Consider the following 21,565-nt stretch of genomic DNA (forward strand, 5'->3'; position numbering starts at 1 on the left):
ATAATTGTGATTTCAGTACTGATCCAAATACTCATAGTAATGGTTTTTACCATAATTTAGCAGCCCTACTTTGAATGTACCACAAACTAGGGACACTGAGATCTCTCTGATTAAATCTACGCCAGTGAAAAAGGAGGAGATGAAGCTAAAGAGAACGTAGACAAGGATAAGCCAAATAAGGGGTCAACGGCAAACAAATTGCAACAGAAACAAACTCAATTGATTTTGTATCCTCGACATGTCCTGAGTGAGGGAAAAAAAGCCCCGAAGAATCCCACTGGGGGAAAGTTTCAAAAAAGAACAAAATATAGCCCATTCAAACGCCTATTAACTTTTTTTCTCATGTGAATAGGGTAAAAATTTTAACCTTTAGGTATCAACATGAAAATTGCTGAGTTGATTACTTACCTTAAGACAAATAAAAAATGTATTTCAAGTTTTTTGAACTTGTTTAGTAACATGAGCTAATTTGCATAAATTTGCATAAACTCCACAGCTTTACTACAGATGGCATATAAAGTGGTCTTCTTATGATACTAGCATGAAAATTGGAATGAGCTGTCTCCATGGGTCACTTGACAAGTAACCACTTAGAAATTTCAAAATGGCTGCCATTTTTCAAGTTTGCTACCACCTTAGTGGAGCAGTTATGACATGCTGCAATGATAATTGCTAAAGACTGGTTTTAAGTTCCTTCTTCCTTAATATTCATTGGTAGCCTAAATGTGGTCCATTCAGACCTTAATGTTTAGTGTTTGACTGTTATATGTCAACAGGATTGATTATGAGATTTTCACCTGGCTATACCCAAGGTTTATATCTGTTGTAGGATTTATGCACATTAGTGTGTACATAATTCAAATATGCACTATTTGCTCATGTCAATAAATAATTTCAACAAACTTGCAATACATTTTTTATTTGTCTTAAGGTAAGTAATCAACTCAGCAATTTTCATGGTGATACCTGAAGGTTAAAATTTTTACCCTATTCACATGAAAAAAAAAGTTAATAGGCGTTTGAATGGGCTATATTTTGTTCTTTTTTGAAACTTTCCCCCAGTGGGATTCTTCTGGGCTTTTTTTCTCTCACTCAGGACATGTCGAGGATACAAAATCAATTGAGTTTGTTTCCGTTGCAATTTGTTTGACCTTGAGTCATAAAGACAGTCGGGAGAATGGGCCACAACTCAATATCTATCTATCAATAACTATCAGGGAGACGTCACTGTGATTTTTTGACTCGACCACGAGTAAAAATGAAGGCTCTAAAATGTCTTGTGCTGACCATTGTCACGTCTCCACCCAAAATGTGCCAGCTTCAAGTCTTTGAATTTCACCAGACCTTGAAAGTCATGGAAAAGACAGTGAATATGATGTCCTAGTGAGAAAAGGAATCCTCTTGGAAGAAGAAGTGCGACTTGAATGAAGACGGAAGAGCAGAGTGAGGAGGAAGGGAGGGCAGGCTGGATGAGTGCAGTGGATCTCAGTTAAAAATACCCCTCTCTTTTCTTAAACACCACTCTAGAATTACTCTGTGTTACCAAAATTGCCCCATGCCTCAAGGGAGTGTATTTGTAGATCTCCACCCTTGTGATAATGACAGACCTCCAGTCCACTAGTGCTTTAACCCCAACACACACACACACACACACATCACACACACACAAAGGTGTCCTCTCAAAATACACAGTAGCCTCAATAGCCTATAATTTTGAAGATGACAGAAAAGGTTAGAAAAAGTGCATTTCAGCATCTATTTTGCCGGTGTTTTTCTTTCCCCTTTTTTCTTTTTTTAGTTTGTATTTGAGTCTTCCAGCTAGTGCCTCTCACTGAAGGCAAAAGCTTTACAGTAATGAAAACTAAGCTTAGGCCAGACTGCCCACTGAGTTGAGTTACATTCAGCAGTCATCGGCCGAGAATCTCAACAGTGAGTGGGTGGGACACCGCGGGTACACTGGGCTTCATTGTTCATGCAACAAAACCCCACAAGGAAGACATGGGTGAAAATGCATCTGACATTAACAAAAAAGATACAGACAATGCCATACATGTTGATTTATAGGCCCTAGTTACTGGACTCAAGAGTAGTTTTTCACATTCATGCTGGCTCAACAGGTTTTGCACACATTTCTGTAAGCCTGACTCTCGTAGGTGTGGCCTTGCTTATTTGCCTACATCAATTCTCAGTAGTAGAACCAGCAAGGGAAATCATTGTTTTCATTAGATTGTTTTCTTTTGAATGCAAAGTCAGCAGGAGGATGAAACCAAAGCAACATCTGTTCCACCTGCGGGAAGTGCCCCACATCTAAATCTCTTACAAATCATTAGCGTGACATTGTGACTCCGTGAAGTCACGGCATGTCGTCCCTTTGTCTTTTCATCAGGCTGATTGTTTGCACTTTCATCCTCAGGTGTGAACCCTGCCAGCGAGGGCAGTAACTGGAGAAGAGCCTTGTCTGATCAAGGGGTAAGGGTGGTGCATGAAAGAGAAACTGAAATAAAAAGGATGGTGATGAATGAAAGGATGGAAATGGCTCCTCACTCTCTTGGGTGAGGTGAAGGAAAACAAACATGCATGAGTTCAATATGTGTTTTCCAGGTCGAAAGGGACCAGCAGCCAGATTTAGTGGAGGATTCAGCTGTTTGGATTTCCAGCTATACTCCACAAGCTTGGAAACCAGAGGTGTGTATATGTGTGTCTGGCTGCAGCGTGCTTTAAAAGGCTCAGCTCTTCTCACCTTTCTTGAACTCTGAATAACCTGTCTGGGCCTGCCCTATTCCCTCCCACTTCACTTGATTTGCCTGTGTGTACAGTGTGTGTCCTCAGCAGAGTGAGTTTGGGCAGCATCCATTGCTCTGTCTTAGACTCATCATATTTCCACTACATTAAACTGGGCTGCTCTTAGAAGGTCACTACCTCATATTTCACATTTGAGCTAGCTGTTGTTCATTGTGTCTGGCTTTCTAAAACCTTTGTTTGCCTTTGTTTACAAAATGATTCATCTGATGATTTTTTCCCCCACTTTGAAGCAAATTCTCTAACCTTGGAAGTGAGCCAAATGTGTTTCACATTTAGTCCAAGGGTGTAAAAATGTTATGGTACATTTGAGATGCATACCCCCATATACGACATACACACATCAGTCGACAAAGTAGCAGGTGACAAGTCGTTTCCAGTAGAGATTGGTGACATGAAACAGCAAATGCATTCCCAACATATGTTGCTGTGTGATGAGCATGATAGTGCCTGATATGTGCCCTGAAGCTGAAAATGGAAATGTTGGAAGTTTTAAGTGTTAAGCAACTTCATTTATGGTGTTCAAACACATGACGATGTTAATTACATCAGTGATCACCTGAAGAGAAAGTTGGTGTAACTGCTTTTTTTTGGCCTGTCGTGTGAACATACCATTTAGGAATGTTCATATAGTGATGCAAGAGAGGTTTTGTTTGCACCTCAGCTAATCTGTGTAATAGACAAAGATTTTTTTGCTGGCTACAATACGGATGTCGGACGTTTTGCGAGCACAGCCAACGGCATCACAGTGGTTCTCCATGTGACTCTGCAGCTTCCAGTCCAAAGTGAAGGAAAATTTGATTCTGTGCGTTTCTGATTTTCCTGAGCTCACACAAAAAACACGACACCAAGGTAACATTTGCATGGTGAAATGTCAGCCTTCAGGTGGAGCTTCTAAGTTACATAGACATTGTTTGAGTGGAAATAGGCAGAGATGTAGTCACTGCTAGCATTCAGCCTCAACTGCTTTCTCATTGGAAAAAAAAAAAAAAATACAGCATCACCAAGGGTGCTGAAGTGGCTAAACTGTTTAAGAAAGTTGACGTTCTTGTGCCACAAATGTTTGTTTTAATTCTAACATTATAACATATAATAATTTGGAGTCATTAGTAAAGAGCCTATCTTCCATCTGCAAGTAAAAGCCTCCCAAACAGATGTGACCATACACAAGGTTTAGATGTAACAAATAAAAACGGTCTTACAAATGAAAGTCCAGTGGGAGAGTTCTGCACCCCAGAGGTTTTAATAAAAATGGTTGAGCTTGACACCAAATGTGCTCCTCAGACTGCCAGACAGGTGGCCTTTGAGCTGGAAACCATGGGGCCTATTGAGAGGGGAAATGAAGCTTGTTAAATAATTACAGTTAACAATACCCAGTGCCAGTGAGGGTCTGTGTGTCATGAGTTTTACAGCCCTTTTTTCGTCTGGAGCCTCGGCCACGCTAATGGTTAACTGACTGTGCTGACAACATCTGAGTGGTTGGCTTGCACACTAATAATATTTGATGAACAGTTACAGGACTGGTAATACCGTGACTTCGGGTCTGACCTGTTCTGCAGTCAACAAATGCGCACTCACATCAATGTATACACACAGCCAAGATAACATTGCCTTTATGGCAGAAGTCACAGAGGTGTAGGTTTACAGGACATCTGGGCTTCTGCTGAAACTCCACTCGTTCCTTTTTTTTTTTTCTTTTTTTTTTTCGTTCATTCCAATGTTTGTAGCTGAATTCAGTTAAAGCAATGAGTTGGGGGGAGGTGGTGGTGGGGCAATCTGACTGTGGTGTTGTGTCACTCTAGATTAAGTTTCCCTAATCTGTTCCTGTGCCTATCTAAAATGTCTCTCCAAGTACATTGCCTCAGATTCAGTGCTGCTATCATTTTATTGCCCAACGTTGTTGAAATTGACCTATAATTGTTTGATTTGGAAAATTATATTAAAGTCTAGATGGTTAACTGGGAGATGTCACGATACTAGATTTTGGTAGCTGATACCAATACCAGTGAAATTACTACTATTATAGATGCCTAATTTGATACCAAGGCAAAAACAGAAATCACTCATTCAGTACACACTCCTTTATTCATAAAAAGAAAACAGAGACTTTGTGTTTCAAGTATTTATAGCCTGCATTTTTTTTTTTTTTTTAAAAGTACTGAGTAACAAGTGCAACACCAGCCTGTAGACATCAAGGAGAATTTAAATTAGAGGAACTGTATGAAATGTCCTGCTGTAACAATATATAAATTGATATGTTCTCTAATCCTGTACAATTTTAAACATAACAGGTATTTAAATATACAGGCTAAGGCTGCAGTCACTCTTCAAGTACTAAAAACACTAGTGTTAGTATTGCTGTCAAAATTTGGAGTTTGACTCGGTACCGAAGCAGCGATTCTTGTGACATCCCCAGTGGCATCACCGCTGAAAGAGGTGCTTCCTAAAAAACTGAGGTGCTCCAGCATGTCATCACCCTCTCCTCTCTCCCTGCAGTACAAGGGACAGGCCAACCTGCATATCTTTGAGGACTGGTGCGGCAGTTCGACAGCAGAGCTCCGCAAGAACCTGCACTACCCACTGTATCCCCACGTAAGCCAAACCTCTCCTAAATTTTTGTTAATTCACAATTTTTTTTATTAGTTGTGTTTAACTGACAGCTAACATTTCTACTTGACCAATTCAGCCTTTTGAACACAGTTTGTCAGTGTATGGTATATCACTCCGAAACACCATGCATCCATTATTTATAGTTATAGAAATATACACTGATATTTAGGCGTTTTTCTTTCCTGTTTCTTTCCTGTACATAACCATATCAAGATCCTACAGTTGCATGAGCCTATCACTTAACCCTCTGAAACACGGATGGATGTCAGATTTCACTCACCTTTCACAAGCATTTAACCATTCGAAACCTAATCAAAATGATTAATTTCTTAAAAAAAAACATGGGAACAAAGGCAATATGCAACTTATCAAGAAATGACCCAAACATTTGCAAGAAATTGGTAAAGGTTTACAAGAAGTTGACCTGAAAATTGCAAGAGAGAGAGAGCGAGAGAGAGAGAGAGAGAGAGAGAGAGAGAATTATTGAAAAACTAGGGAAAATGTCTAGAAAAACTATATTTATAACTGTTATAATTATATATTTAATTAAATTTGTATTTATTTATTTATTTGTTTGTTTGTTTGTGTTGTTGCTCAGTTGCCCATTGCCCTTTTCCCCGTGTTTTTGAGAGAAATCAAATGAAGTTGCTCAGGTTTCAAAGGGTTAAATTTTTATGATTTTTTTCCCGAAGGTTAATGTTGTAGTTGTTTATCAGGAATGCAGTTGAACATTTTCACAGGGTAAAAAAAAAATCCCAGCACAAACTCTGAAGCAGGGACAGGCACGTACACACATGTACACTGTTGTGTTCGCTCAGACGAGCATTCTGCACCCACATGCTAGATCCTTGTGTCCCTCAACACAAAATTCATCCTCGCTTTGAGTCAACATCATGGCTGATTCTCTGTGTTTCCCTTTGCTCCCTCGTTCAGTCTAGAACTACAGTGCAGAAGCTTGCTGTTTCTCCTCAGTGGACCAACTATGGGCTCAGGATCTTTGGCTACCTGCATCCTTACACTGACGGTATTTATGTTCCTCCTTTTCTGTCACTTTCACAACTTGTTCCTGTCGTGTGTCTGCCCCGGCCTCATGCACCTCTCCGTCTCTCTTCCCAGGAGAGTTCGTGTTTGCGGTGAGCTCTGATGACAACTCTGAGTTTTGGCTCAGCCAAGATGACTCTCCCCTCAACTTGGAGCTACTGGCCTGGGTGGGCAAGGTAGGGCAAGTATGGTTGTCATTTGCTCACTGTTGCCAACATGCAGACTTCTGCAGGCTTCATGCAGTTTGCACCAGAACCTCAAACTGAAACATAACGTAGACTCAAACAGCAGCAGAAATTGCCCAGAGCACCACAGATGCATATAACTACAGAGGGAACACTGTAATAACATTGTCTTTTGACAGCCTTAATACAGAATATCTTTACCTGACGTGCTTTGCGAGAGTTGGCATTGGCAAAACTGATACTTGTCACTCACGGTGTGATGTGTGTGTTTGTCCAGACTGGCACTGAGTGGACGGCCCCAGGCGAATATGACAAGTATGGCAGTCAGACTTCTAGACCGGTTTGGTGAGTAGGAATTATCTGCTAACATCTTTATCTCTCTCTCTATGTCACGCATATACACACACACTCACATTCACTGATTTGCTGATCACGTGAAGATAAATGCTGGTGTGAGATGTCGGGTGAATGATACCATGGTAAGACAAAACACATGCGCAAGAAGAAGAAAGTGACAAGGACACCCATGACCTGACCTGAGTAAGGAGACAGTGCAGCAACAAAAGAACACTATGGAAAAATGGATGACTCAAGCGCAGAAGGAAACAAAGAAGCAAAGATACAAGGAAGCAGGAAGCAAGACAATGATGAAATATTGAAGAAACAAACAAGGAAGTTGGCAAAATATAAAGGAAAAATATTGAAAACAAACAAGGAAGGCAGAAATCCTGGAAGGATGAAGGAAGGAGGGAAGGAGTCCAGCTCAAATGCATAAAAGCATTTGACCAAGCAATTAAGAAAGAATTCAGATAATTTTCTGAAATTCAGTGTTGAAAATCATGGCAATATATGTATACATAATTTGCAATTTTTGAAAACAATCTTTTATTACTGCTACAGTTGACTTTTCAGACGTTCAGCTCAAAAATCTCAGAATAAGTGGGCTCATAACATTATAAGCATTTATGCTGATAAGTCTATAGTATGTATAATTAGACTGAAACAATAACATCTCATCAAAAACTAAGCAGTACTTTAAGAATCAAAGTTTATATCACAGTCAAATATATAATATTCACAGCCCATGCATACATTATATACTACAATTATATATGCATAGTATTCTACAAGACATGACTGGTGTAAAGGAGTGCAGAATGAAGGAAGTTACGATTATAGGGTAATGCATCATATCTACATCCATGACTATCACTTTAATAAATGATGTTTCTATAAAAAAAAAATGAATGGAAAGATAGACCGCAGTGCCTTGGGTCTTGTTTTTGTTTTATAAAAGCAGCACTTCATGCTTGTAGGTGCTGACTCCAAACTTTAAAGCTTTACACCCTAAATAAGAAATGACAGTGACAATGATAGATGGCAGAAAACACAACAGCCCAGGTGACACACACTCTGCAGAGCATCACGGGGGAAAAGGATGGCGAGAGTTGGTGAAAATTTGTGACCGCAGGATTTAGCTGAGTGGACGGAAGGAGGACTGAACTGTCAAACTAGGCTACAATTAAACGCTGCCTAATGAAACAATATAAACAAAAGAGCAATGGAATAATGACAAGTAAGAGGTTAATGGGTTATATAGACATATGTTGCCAGCATTTTTCACACATGGGCAGGGAATCCATAGAAAAATGCAGAAATGGATCCAGTTTAAAGAACAAAACATAACAAAACTAGAAAGGTATTCAGTGGAGTGCATACAAGATATGCCACCTCCTTTTCATGCTTTTAATTAACGGTAATGTTTTTGTTTAATAAATTCAAAACACCATACAAAACAATGAGTTTTGTATGGTGAGATACAAAACACACTGTATGGCAGATGGATGTTTTTGCGGTATATGTAGGTCGAGATATTTAAGAGTCATAGATAAAATATTTAGGTAAATTTAAATATTGGTATGTATTAATACATTTTCCATTCTTGTGTATAAATATAGGTATGCTTAAATGCAACGTAGTGAAATACAAATTTGAATACAGAATGAAATAGTGGAATCTAAAATGTGCAGTTAGTATGTGCAGAAAATATAAGTATACCAGTCTGTGAAAACTGAAGAAGTAAGTAAGTAAATTTACTGTAATATTCACACTAAAGAGGTCAATAGAAGGGTGGCATATATGCACTGAGAGTTTGGGATGGGGGCTATTTAAAAAAAAAAAAAAAAAGTGAGTTAACCATAAGCATATGCACAGAATGTGACGCTATATATGCTTATATATAATGGCACAGTTGTAATGAAGATGTCTGCAGGGCTGTCAAGTTTTTAACTGAGTTCAGCATGAGATTTTGGCGGCGGCAGCGGGGTTTGGGGTACTTCAGCGAGCGACTGCATCAGTGTGTCAATTGACATCTTCCGTAGCTACTTCAGCAAGCGTGTGAATCAATGTATCGTTGGAATATTCTTTTTATTTGATCAGCTGGTGCGTGGCAGGGCCTTCTGAACTCTACACGGGACTCACTTGATTCCTCTACCTGTTCCACTGTTATAAAAAATACTTGGTGGGCGTTATCCTGGTAATTTCTCTGCATGAGAAATACAAGGTGTGGCGTGTGAGCGTGCTAACACGTTGAAATGTGTGTGTCTCATGCCCAAAGCGTGAGACTTGAGAGCTTTTTGTATATGCACTGCAGGTTTTCCCCTCTACAGAAGCTCGAGTATGGAGATATGGTACCTCATGTCCAGAAAAATGTCAGCATGCAGAAGTACATTTGCACAATAACCTATTCATTCACAGTTATCACTCTATTGTCCGAATGAACATGATAAGATATAAATAACTGTGATGAATCATGAGGAGAATATGCAGAAAATGGTTAAAAAAAAAAAAATGTAGGTCAGAAAAGCTGTGATCTGTCCAGATTCTTATTGAAACTGTTGTCAACTTTTACTAACATCTACAGGCTGTCTGCCCAGAGGAAGTACTTCTTTGAAATTATCCACAAGCAGAACGACAGAGGGACAGACCACGTGGCGGTGGCAGTGAGTTTTTGGACTGAATGCAGTGTCTCATGAACTCTATTCCCCCTCTCTCCTGTTCCCCTTTCACTGGTTCCACTTCTCATGTGACGAATTTGTGCCCATTTTGATGTGCAATGTGGTAAAACATGCATTGTTTTTGCTGTTTCTACAGTGGCAACTCCTGAACGAGAGCATCAGGTTCATGGTTATTGATTCCAAACACATCTCCCTTTACATTAGTAAGTACAGACACACTCATTCCTGCTATCTGCCAATGGACCAATGTGTGTATTTCTGTTTGAATCAAGTATGCTTGTGTAATATATATCATACGCGCCGCTATCATCCAGGAATGTTGACCTTTGTCAAAGGCACTCTGCTGGTTTTGTGATTCCGCAAGTGCATGTTTCCTCATTCTGATACCTTGTGGTTTTGTCCTACAGATGAATCAACGTTGTTAATGAGCAATGTGGCCCATATTCCACAGACAGCTGCGAGCCACACACACACCCCTAGAAAACATCCCTGTGCAAAGGTGGACATGCTGAGGGAGGACCCCAGGGACACCTTTTACCATGGTGAGGCATCTCTCTAGCCGCCTATTTCTGTCACAGGGTAGATAAAAAAAAAAATTCTTGTTATCCGGGATATACTAGGTAGGGTAGGTAGGGTGCAACTTACTCTGCCCTCTTAAATGCCCAAACTAATCTCTTATCTGACCTGTGTGTGCTATGTTGTTTGGGCATGCTGTGGTGTGTGTGTGTGTGTGTGTGTGTGTGTGTGTGTGTGTGTGTGTGTGTGTGTGTGTGTATGTGTGTGTGTGTGTGTGCGCAGTGCCTTTGATAAACAACAGATTCCTGCAGGGGGTTTTGCCTGACTGCTCCTACAAGCCCAGCTATATTATCAAAGGCTTCCCTCTGATGCGCTACCAGGGCCTGCAGTTTGTAAGTTATTAAGACTTTAACCTTCACTTAACTTAAATAGTCCAGTCATTTTATGACTCAAGGTCAAACAAATTGCAACAGAAACAAACTCAATTGATTTTGTATCCTCGACATGTCCTGAGTGAGGGAATAAAAGCCACGAAGAATCCCACTGGCAGAAAGTTTCAAAAAAGACCAAAATATAGCCCATTCAAACGCCTATTAACTTTTTTCTCATGTGAATAGGGTAAAAATTTTAACCTTCAGGTATCACCATGAAAATTGCTGAGTTGATTACTTACCTTAAGACAAATAAAAAAAATGTATTGCAAGTTTTTTGAAATTGTTTAGTAACATGAGCTAATTTTCATAAATTTGCATGAGCAAATGGTGTATATTTGAATTATGTACACACTAATGTGCATAAATCCTACAACAGATATAAACCTTGGGTATAGCCAGGTGAAAATCTCATAATCAATCCTGTTGACATATCACAGTCAAACACTAAACATTAAGGTCTGAATGGAACCCATTTAGGCTACCAATGAATATTAAAGAAGAAGGAACTTAAAACCAGTCTTTTGCAGTTATCATTGCAGCATGTCATAACTGCTCCACTAAGGTGGTAGCAATCTTGAAAAATGGCAGCCATTTTGAAATTTCTAAGTGGTTACTTGTCAAGTGACCCATGGAGACAGCTCATCCCAATTTTCATGCTAGTATCATAAGAAGACCACTTTATATGCCCTCTGTAGTAAAGCTGTGGAGTTTATGCAAATTTATGCAAATTAGCTCATGTTACTAAACAATTTCAAAAAACTTGCAATACATTTTTTATTTGTCTTAAGGTAAGTAATCAACTCAGCAATTTTCATGGTGATACCTAAAGGTCAAAATTTTTACCCTATTCACATGAGAAAAAAAGTTAACAGGCATTTGAATGGGCTATATTTTGGTCTTTTTTGAAACTTTCCCCCAGTGGGATTCTTCGGGGCTTTTTTCCCTCACTCAGGACATGTCGAGGATACAAAATCAACTGAGTTTGTTTCTGTTGCAATTTGTTTGACGTTGACCCCTTATTTGGCTTAAAATTACTGGACGAAAATTCTGAATCCTATGGCATACACAAACAGATACACACTTTGCAGCCTATTTTGTGGAAGTGCTATACCCGTGATGTGCAGCATGGCTGGGTACAATGTGTTGATGTGTTTTTTTTTTTTTTTTGTCTCAGCTCTGGGCACACATGTTTAATTGTTGTGATCACGGGTGATGGTCACATTACTTACTCACATCTTCTGAATTATGGCTTTGCGTTACCTAATAGCACAGCTCCAATGGCTTTCATATCATTTCTACCCAGGTCCACTTGACTTACATCTACCCCAACGATTACACTCGTCTCACACACATGGAGACAGAGAACAGCTGCTTCTACCACGAGAGCCCCCTCTACCTGAAGAGGTGAGACCTGTGGGCTTTTGAGGGAAAGGGGGAGGTGGTGGTAACGTGTGACATTTCAGTGTCTCTCCATCAGAACATCATCATTCAAATAAAGTCCTATTAGCTGCTAGTTGGGGACTTTCAGAACAAACAGTGCAGTCCAGAGTCCAGATTTTGACCAGGGTGTATGTCTCTCATTATCAGATTGCCATGAATAGACATTAGAGCACAAAACAGTTAGATTAGCAAATCCTGTCTCTTAACCCTATAAAGCCTGAACTATGAAAGAATTAGCAGAAAATTCCCTTTTTTTTTTTTTAAATTGAACCCTTTATTTAGTCCTATAACAAAATATATATATATATAAAAATTCAAAAAATATGTTATTACACGACCTTTCTGGTGTATGATATATGATATGTACTTGAAGTGCCAATGGTATGGTCCAGGGTGAACAGGGGAAGTGTTCAAAGGTATGCAACAGTATTTTGGTCAAGTATTGATTAAACTGAAAACGAAAAACGGAATTGAAACTGTGTATCATATATGATACAAATGGCTTTATAGGGTTAATACTAAATGTTGTGTGTATGGAAAGGACATAACTACATGCACATCACCAGCATCACCAGCAGAGGGGACTGTGCCTTCTGATGTACTGAGATCTGCTACATAGGATGAAAATTTGTCCATTTGTTCTATTTTTTTTTTTTTTTTTTATTATTATTTTTTTTTTTTTATGACCCCTACATTACAGTCTCAGCCTAAGATCAGTTTAGAGTGATTTTTGATTGAGTGCTTTCTTCTAAAGTCACCTCAGACATAATTTGATTTGTTATCCCCTGTATCAAGGTTTGGCTTCTCCAGGTACATGAGACTGGATCGTCCGGAGGGTCAGGAAAGTAGGAAAATAGCCCGTTCCAGAGGTAGGTTAAATAACTAGCCAACAGCCACAGCACCCTGTTCTTTAAGTTTAAAAGGTTAATTTCACGCTCTCCTTCATTCTGTTTTCGTCTCTGGTGATTTTTAGATTATGATTACCTGTGGAGGGACATGGTCCTAGATGATGAGAAAGACTTGGACAAAAAAGCCCCTCCGAGGGAAGAAGACATACAGCACCAGAATATGAATAATGCCCTTCTCCCGGACTATGGGGACGACTATGATGATTACGTTCAGAGACGCAGGCGCAAGCTCTTCTCCTTTGATGTGCAAGGAAATGGTACTGTCCTCAAGAATGCTTCTGACACAAGCCACAAGCGTCAACCAGAGACAGAAAAAACAGCAGAACTTTTGCAGTCTGTGCCAACACCAGACTCTGAAAGTCACAAACTCCAGGAGCAGAACACAGCAGAGTTGAAACCAGAGAACTCGGTGAAACAAGTAGAACAGATAAAACCAATAGCAAGACCAAGACCAGCCAAGAGAAAAAAGCTCAAATCAGTAGAAAGGAGAGGACCACCAGTACCAGTGGAGGGAGAAGGAGGAGCTAAGGAGAAGCCAGCTGGCCCCTCATATCACCAACAGGTGGATTCTAAACATCGTCGTGTCCACAGGCCTCTTAGGATGAAAGAAGACAAACAAGTCCAGAGGCAGAAAGACTTACAGCCTCAACCTCAAGACAGGAATGTCTCTGTGTCTGAAAATCCCACAGTGGCCCAGCAGCAGAAGTATGACAATCGCAATATGGGGCAGCAGCCAGTCACCATAAAGCGTTTCACCCCTCCAAAGCTAGACATCAAAGTTCCTGTGGTGAGGCCAAACCACCAGAGAGCTGCAGTTACCTGGAAGAGCCTTAGGGAAAGGGAGATAGAGATGAATATGCCTTTACAAAGGGATATAGACAGCCCTATATACAGAGCTAGGATGACCACCAGAGGCAAGACAGTCAGACGGTGGCTAGATGCAAAAGGACAGGAGGACAATGTAGGGGAGGAAGAGGAGGTGGACAAAAGGTTTGAGAGAAGGAGCGAAAACAAGGGCAGTGAGAGAGATTCTTTTTGGGGACCAGCGGGAGACTCTGAGGAAGGTGATGAAGACGAGTTGGTCGATGACTTCAGCCCTCCGCCCGTGTTTGACCCTGAGGTCAATTGGAGCCAAACCTTCCAAGTTAACCAGCTGGACCTTCAGGCACTACGTTCTGATTGGATAGACCTGCGCTGTAACATCTCTGGAAACCTCATGCTCCGCTCTAAAGATGCTCAGCCCATTGTCAAGGCTTTCATGGACCAACTCAACCTCAAGTACCATGGGTAAGTGTGTTGTGCATATTGGGGCTACAGCTAGGATGAGGCAATGTGTACAAAATCAGATATCATGATGTTTTTGACCAAATACCTTGACATCATTACTGTGATAATACTGTAGGGATAACTATTGGTGCTTTCACAAAATATTGCATACCTTCACTGTAATGTAGCCTTTAAAACCAGGAAAACACAATAATTATGTCATGTTATGGTAATATAATATCAAAAATTCCAGATGGTATCTAGTCTTATGTCATGATATCCAAATAATATCATTATTATTACCCAGCCCTAGCTGCAGTTGATGATAATTTTTGTTGTTGGTTAAACTATAGACGATTTTGTTAATCATTTAATCTGTAAAGTATCAAAAGTAATGGCAAATGCTCATCAGGAGCTTCCAGAGCCAAATGTGTGATGGTATGTACGGAAAAAAGTAAGCACATTTTACAGAGTTTGTGTGAAGCTGCAATCAGCAAATTTTTGGGATTTTTACTAACATACAAAATGACTAAAGTAGAGTGCCATGGTGCTGAACCTATAGCTACTCCTGATGGTCATGCTGACAACTCGCATGACAGCCTGCAGTGTAAGAATGGGTGTAAATAGGTGATTGTAAGTCATACATTGTAGAGCACCTTGAGTGGTCAGTAGACTGATGTTGAGAATTTTGCTCACAAAAATGATCTGTGTTATTATTTCGATTCAGTATTTTTTTTTTTCGTTCTGTAGCATTTGGAATTAAGACCTTTTCAAAACATAGGAATTGTTTCCCAGCACACATCACAAATGTTCCTGACACTTCTGTCCGTCTAGGCGATTCACCTTAGTTCGTGTGGTCAATGTGGAGAAGCGTGCCGATGGACCCCAGGGCAGCCGGTACCTCTTGGAGCTGGAGCTAAGGGATATGAATGGCCAGCTTTTGCGTCTGTCGCACTACATCTATGCTCTGATTAGCCACAAAAGGCAACGCTTCAGGGACTTTAATTTCCAGCAGGCAGCGCCTCAGACGGTGCTGTGTAACCCTGTTGGCTTTCGCTGGAATCCTGATGCCACTGTTCACTTCATAGTGCCAGGTACGTCCACCTTTCCCGATGCTAACGACACCCTGTTCCAGATTTTATACGCAATCAGCCAAACACCTAGACTGGAAATACTAATTGTGCTTGTCTGCTGGTGTATCTCAGTGAAAAACCAAGCCCGTTGGGTGCAACAGCTGATTGTGGACATGGAGGAATTGTACAGAGAGACGGGTGACCCCAACTTCAACCTCATCATCACTGACTACAGCAGCTCTGATATGGATGTTGAGAAAGCTCTACATGCCTCCAAACTTCCCAGGTATGTCTTGTGTTTGTGTTTGCATTACGTCATACTAAATACCTACCCATGATGCTTAATATGTACTTATATATTGTGTGTGGGATATGTCAGGTACAAGTACTTGAAGCTGAGTGGAAACTTTCAGCGCTCTGCTGGTCTGCAGGCAGGCATCAACCTTATTACTGTGAGTATAGCAACATCACTCAGCGACAAAGCCCGATGATGGATTAATGAACACATGCACAGATGTAATATATTTCATTAATCTTCCCCTCCTCTTTGTCCCCAGGATGACCACAGCATAGTGTTTCTGTGTGACCTGCACATCCACTTCCCTCACTCCATCGTTGACACCATCAGGAAGCACTGTGTGGAGGGTCACATGGCCTTCGCTCCCATAGTCATGAGACTGGACTGTGGCGCTACGCCCTCAGAGCCCCGAGGTGTCTGCATACACATACATGTCAACTTTTACATTTTTATTTTTATTTAACCCAGGCCTTGAAAAATCCATGAACGTTTGAGGATGTGAGAAAAATGGCCTTAAAAAGTCTCAACAAAGAATCTAACATTCAAAGTATTTTATAATTTGTTAAAATATAGCATCCAGTTACATCAAAATGCAATAAATGTCTGGAGCTATACTGGATGCAAAATGAATAGATTTTGCTCACACTGCTGTTGCTGCAGAATGGTAATTTTTAGACCAAATGATGACATACAGCGATGCAGTAGAATTATATTTCACAAATCACACAGAAATCACAAGTGTAAACATTGCCTTTGTGTCATAGGTTACTGGGAGGTCAATGGTTTCGGCCTGCTAGGGATCTACAAGTCCGATCTGGACGCAGCAGGAGGAATGAACACCAAGGAATTCACCGACCGCTGGGGAGGAGAGGACTGGGAGCTCCTTGACAGGTATGATCCTCGCTTTCTGAATTTCACTCGCTGGATAGGCTTTTTTAGTTTGTTTTTCCTTTCTTGTCTATTTTTTTCTTTTTCAGTTTCTATGTGGAAAGTGAGACATGCATTCTGATTATGTTTATACATCATTTACACAATTTGCCCCTTCAATAGAGTGAAGGTCACAGACTGATGATACTGAGCAAAGCATGAGTATCTGAGGGTGGATTTTGTTTTGAGACTAATAGGCCTTTTACACAGCAGCCATTTTGTCATGAAATAGCAGGGTAAACACAGTGATATTAATGACATTAATGAAGGTTCTGTTCCTTTTAGGTTTAACAGAGACAGGGCCCTGGTGTTGTTAATGCTGGCTCACTGGAAAGAGTCTGGTCCATTTAAATGGAAAGGGAATTTTAATTAATGTAACACCCGTGTTTACCCTGCTACTTCATGACAAAATGGCTCATGTGATAAACATCTATCACAAAAAAAGATCATCACTTGATTGCTCTCCCGTGCTCTCTGCTCTAGGATCCTCCAGTCTGGTCTGGAAGTGGAGAGGATCTATTTGAGGAACTTCTTCCACCACTACCACTCCAAACGTGGCATGTGGAACCGGCGCACGCTGCCAAACCGTAGGTAACCCTGTGCAGTGACGGCAGCGACAGCATCGCCACAACCACAACCACAGCCACAACCACGGCAACCACAGCACTTTAAGCCCCATCCATGATTCCAGCTACCTAATGATAATGCCTGCTGACTCATTGAGAAGGTGTAATGGTAGGAAATCCCGACACGGGACTAAGTCTTGTCTCCAGTCACCCCAGCTGTTTGAAACAGCAGCTCCTTGATGCTAAGGTGACACTACTGATACTGCTGACTGAAGACTTTATTTATGCAAAACACTGTAACACTGGATGTACTAGTGACTACTTCAAGGGTACTGGTAAACATTTGCCATTGACTATATGGTACTGTATCTGAAGATACTACTAGAAACCATGTTGCTGACTGGAGCCATGATAATCTGCACTAGCTGCTGCGTGGAACTGACCTGATGCAAAAACATTTGTCACATGAAACTGCTTATACACACTCCAAGAATGTAGACATGCATTCTCTGGATTGCTCTCTTACATAAAGAGCTCACAAAAATCTTGTCCAGATAACTTCTACAGGAGGAATTTGTGTAAGCACAGTCATTTGGTTTGCTTTGGACATAAAGAAATTTATTGGATTGTTTTTTACTTATTGTGTCTGGCAGGCACATCCTTACTCTGTCATGGTGTAAATGATAGGAAGCTTTATTTATTGCTGTAGTCATCTCATCTCTCATTTGTTGTTTAATGTTACACTTGTTACACTACTTGTTACACTACAAGGTTCTCCTCAGTTCACCAAGTGAGAGCCTTCCCTATTTGTTCTAGCATTTAATCGCAAAATTAAATGTGCCTTCTTCTATACTCTTATTCAGGTTCTGGGGCTATGAGATGAAGATATTTCACTCCCCCCAAACAATATGTAAAATTGTGAATGTAATACTAAGCTGGTTTCACAGAGACTCCTTAGCTTCAGCCAGGAATAAGCCTTAATCAATTATTTTAGAGCCTTACATGAATATGACTTTTTATTTAGTTGTTTTTATTTAGTTTCTCCAGAAATAGGCAATCAGTGACCTTATGAGTAACGAATCAGAAGTGAGGACAGTTGCCGTAAGATACTGAAATTGAGTTAGAAATGTGTGCATTTTGTGTTGACAGTTGATGTGATGTGAAATCTCCCCCAAATCGCCGACAATATTTGCATATCAAAATGCAAACATGACATTGGAAAACCAAAGTTAGAGAAAGTGGAAATTCTGAATCATCCCATGAAAAGGCCTTTATTTTTCTATTTTAGCCTAATTTTTTAAATGCAGATTTACACTGGTTCTCCTGGGATGGTGGTAGAAGTCACTGCCCATTATACTTGCATGGCCATTTTTTTCCTCATACAGTCAAATTAATTTTATCCAGAGTAGGAAAAAGAAAGGACTATTTTAAGAGATGATAATGTTTGAAAGTTTATTTGTGTAAATGCAGCATAAAGGATCATTGTAGTTAAGTGTTTAACATAATACATGTCCATGCAGCCAGCTCAGTCTTTTCTGTGTATATAGGTACTGCTGAAACCTACTGAAGTTGTTTTATTTTCAAAAGAATAATTGTTTTGATGAATATTGAGAGTTTATGTTTTCACTACAAGTCAGTAGTGTCCATATCCTAACCTTCAGACCGCTTCCGTTATACTTGCAAACCAGTGAGCCAACAAGATCTGAACCTAGATTTGACATTGATTTGATTGGTTTTACCATCGCGTTTGAAGTTTCTCATTCCAACAGCAGGAAATACTGTTGTGGCAGTCAACACAGTACACCGACTGGAAATAGCCTTGTGTTAATGGTAGTGAACAAAATCAGAGCATGTGTATTTATCAGATTTTTTTTTAATTATTATTATTGTTACTATTTAAGACATGATTAATGGCAGCTTTCTCTGATTATTCACATTCCAGTCAAAAGAACCATTCATTGTTTTCTATAGATGTGAACTAATTATTTCAACTGTCATCTAGGGCAAAAAAAAAAAAAAAAAAAAATACTACATAATTTTCGTCGACCCCAAACATATTTTCTGATGTCACCAAGTGTACAGGAACATTTTTCCTTCACCTTTGCCTCCTGACCTGATAAACGTTCACTAAATGCCTTGGTGCCTCATGAAACTGCCAAAAGCAAAAAAAAAAAAAAAAAAAAAAAAAGTGTTTTGTTTTTTTTTTTTCCATTCTCATTGTACCAAAGCATTCGGGCATCTGCAATCTTACATGTAAAAGGAACGAAGTTGTTGTTGTTTTTTTTAATTTGTTCTTAGTATTTATTTTCTTTATGGTTTCGTTATTGTATGCTGTCTGGTCTTGACCTCAGTGCATTGCAAAGGATGATGTTGAGCATTTTTTGCAGGGAAAGTTGTGTGCCTTTCTTTATTATTAACCTAGTTGTCAGAATGTCCAGTGCTCTCCTCCTTTCCTCCACCACTCACACAGTCGATCCTGTCCCTCAGTTTATTAGATATACCTCATCCCTCTGTTTATAGTGGGGGGAAACCTCTCTGCCTCTGCCTTGTCTTGAGGATTCAGGAGTCTCTCTTCTCTCAGGTAAAGGTTTTCCAACTGTGTATGTTTTTTTTTTTTTTTCGATAAATCTGAAAAATAAATTGCTCCAAAAATATCTCCATTGCCTTCATTTCCATTATATCCTGTATAGATCTCTTCCACATAGTTCACAATGCTGCCAACGATCCAGTGGCCGTGAACAAACTCAGTCTCGTACCGAAGCAGATATTGTCCATCTGATACACAGGACAGCCTCCCTGAGTGAAGAAAATTCTGCCATTTTTATCTTGACTGTAGCGTGGATTATGGACTTATTAAACATGTATCCCACAGCAGGTTGGAGTCAGTGGGACTGTGCCTCAGTGGCTAATGTGAAGGCTGTCTACTGTGTCTTCTATATAGGCTATTATTTTCACAAATGATTGCAGCAGGCAATACCAAGACAGATGACACAGTGGTCACTAGCCTGCTTCAGGACAAGAATGGATCAGTGGTTGCTGTGCTGTGTACTGCGGCTCATATAAAACTGAACACTACATTAAAAAAAAAGAATATGAGCGCATTGTAATTGTCTTCCACGAGGCATCAATCTCCATCAACTTCATGTATTGATGACATGTTTACTGACTTTGTTGACAGCTATAAATACCCAGATACCATTGTTGATAACAAGCTAAACTTAATTTAACACACACAATCTGCAAGAAGGGATAGCAGAGGTTGTATTTTTAAGAATTTTTTTTAACATGGAAGATGATGAGTCATTTATGGAGTCTGGCTCATTATTATTGTGAAAGTTGCAAGCAATAGTGCTAGTGTCATTTGAAATCCCACTAAAGTAAATGCATCTTTCAAGTCACCTGGACGGTCTTGACTGTACTGTCCAGACCACCTGCCTAATACTGAGTTTCAGCTTCTTCCTTCTGGCTGCAGATCGAGGCTCCCATGCCCAGAATCATAGCCTTATTGATTTCTAATACTCACTTGTAACTTGTAATTGAATTGAATATGGCACTTGCATGTGAACTGTGTGTTGTGTGTATCTGATGGTACAATGTTAGGTTGTTACACCTGGTGATGAGTGAATTTCCCTTTTTGAAACAATGGTGGTATTGAACTGAGCTGGTTTTAAAACTGAGAGGACTTTCTGATCCTTCAAAAGCCCCCTGACATTTTAGCGGACACTCTCTGTCCCAGACACGGACAAGCCGAACGTGCAGAAGACTGGACAGAGCTCATGGAACATATCTTTCCATACTCGACATTCATTCAGAGACAAATGTGCGAGGACCATTTTAACCTTTTAAAACGTGTTGAAAGTGCCGCACACAGTAAGAATGACAGTTTGACTGTATGTTTGCCTAAAGGCACATACAGTATGTATTTGCACAGATGCACACCAACACTTGTAAATTCCTTGAAGGTCTTCGACGCCGTTCCATCATTCAGCCTTCACCTCTGATGTCACCCTGAGGACAGCTGCAAGTGTGTGGAGGTGTTCATTGTTTATTATAGGAGAGGAATTCCTTCCAGTGAAGAATAAAGGCTAAGTATATCCTGGCACTGACAGAAACACTGGCCACCTTGTCACAACATAACTGTGGTATTGCTTGATACTTAAATACTGTACAGGAAAAACAGGAAAAACAAGCCCGTGTGTCAAAAAACAGGAAAAACAAGCCCATGTGTCAAAAAAAAAAAAAACGTCATCAAGGGAAGCATACATAAATGTCAAATGAAATCATTGTTGCTCATTACAGCTATCTCAGCAATTATGATTTTATGTATAATTGTATGTACTTGAATGAGTTGAATAAGTTATAGGACACATATAAATAAAGTGTATTCCAATTTAACAAACAGCTCCAGGACAGACAAAATGTCAGAGAAAAATAAACAATAAAAGCTTGAGTGGACTTTTTTTAAAAATACAAAATTAATTGTAT

At 39.9% G+C, this 21,565-nt stretch overlaps 1 protein-coding gene across 1 annotated transcript in view; it reads left to right on the forward strand.

Moving 5' to 3' along the window:
• Window positions 1-17,533, forward strand: part of b4galnt3b (beta-1,4-N-acetyl-galactosaminyl transferase 3b) — a 20,234-nt gene extending 2,701 nt beyond the window's left edge. The window contains exons 2-20 of the mRNA XM_030054692.1: window positions 2,414-2,469; window positions 2,602-2,685; window positions 5,296-5,391; window positions 6,343-6,433; window positions 6,526-6,626; window positions 6,913-6,980; window positions 9,559-9,637; window positions 9,789-9,855; window positions 10,060-10,194; window positions 10,451-10,560; window positions 11,906-12,006; window positions 12,838-12,911; window positions 13,016-14,237; window positions 15,051-15,310; window positions 15,422-15,575; window positions 15,669-15,741; window positions 15,847-16,000; window positions 16,352-16,478; window positions 16,998-17,533. Of these exons, the coding sequence (XP_029910552.1) occupies window positions 2,414-2,469; window positions 2,602-2,685; window positions 5,296-5,391; window positions 6,343-6,433; window positions 6,526-6,626; window positions 6,913-6,980; window positions 9,559-9,637; window positions 9,789-9,855; window positions 10,060-10,194; window positions 10,451-10,560; window positions 11,906-12,006; window positions 12,838-12,911; window positions 13,016-14,237; window positions 15,051-15,310; window positions 15,422-15,575; window positions 15,669-15,741; window positions 15,847-16,000; window positions 16,352-16,478; window positions 16,998-17,109 (3,164 nt within the window). The 3' untranslated portion in view covers window positions 17,110-17,533. The remainder of the gene's footprint in view (window positions 1-2,413; window positions 2,470-2,601; window positions 2,686-5,295; window positions 5,392-6,342; window positions 6,434-6,525; window positions 6,627-6,912; window positions 6,981-9,558; window positions 9,638-9,788; window positions 9,856-10,059; window positions 10,195-10,450; window positions 10,561-11,905; window positions 12,007-12,837; window positions 12,912-13,015; window positions 14,238-15,050; window positions 15,311-15,421; window positions 15,576-15,668; window positions 15,742-15,846; window positions 16,001-16,351; window positions 16,479-16,997) is intronic.
• The last annotated feature ends 4,032 nt before the right edge of the window (window positions 17,534-21,565 follow it).

The sequence above is a fragment of the Myripristis murdjan genome, chromosome 6, assembly GCF_902150065.1.
Source record: "Myripristis murdjan chromosome 6, fMyrMur1.1, whole genome shotgun sequence".
Classification (NCBI taxonomy): Eukaryota; Metazoa; Chordata; class Actinopteri; order Holocentriformes; family Holocentridae; genus Myripristis; species Myripristis murdjan.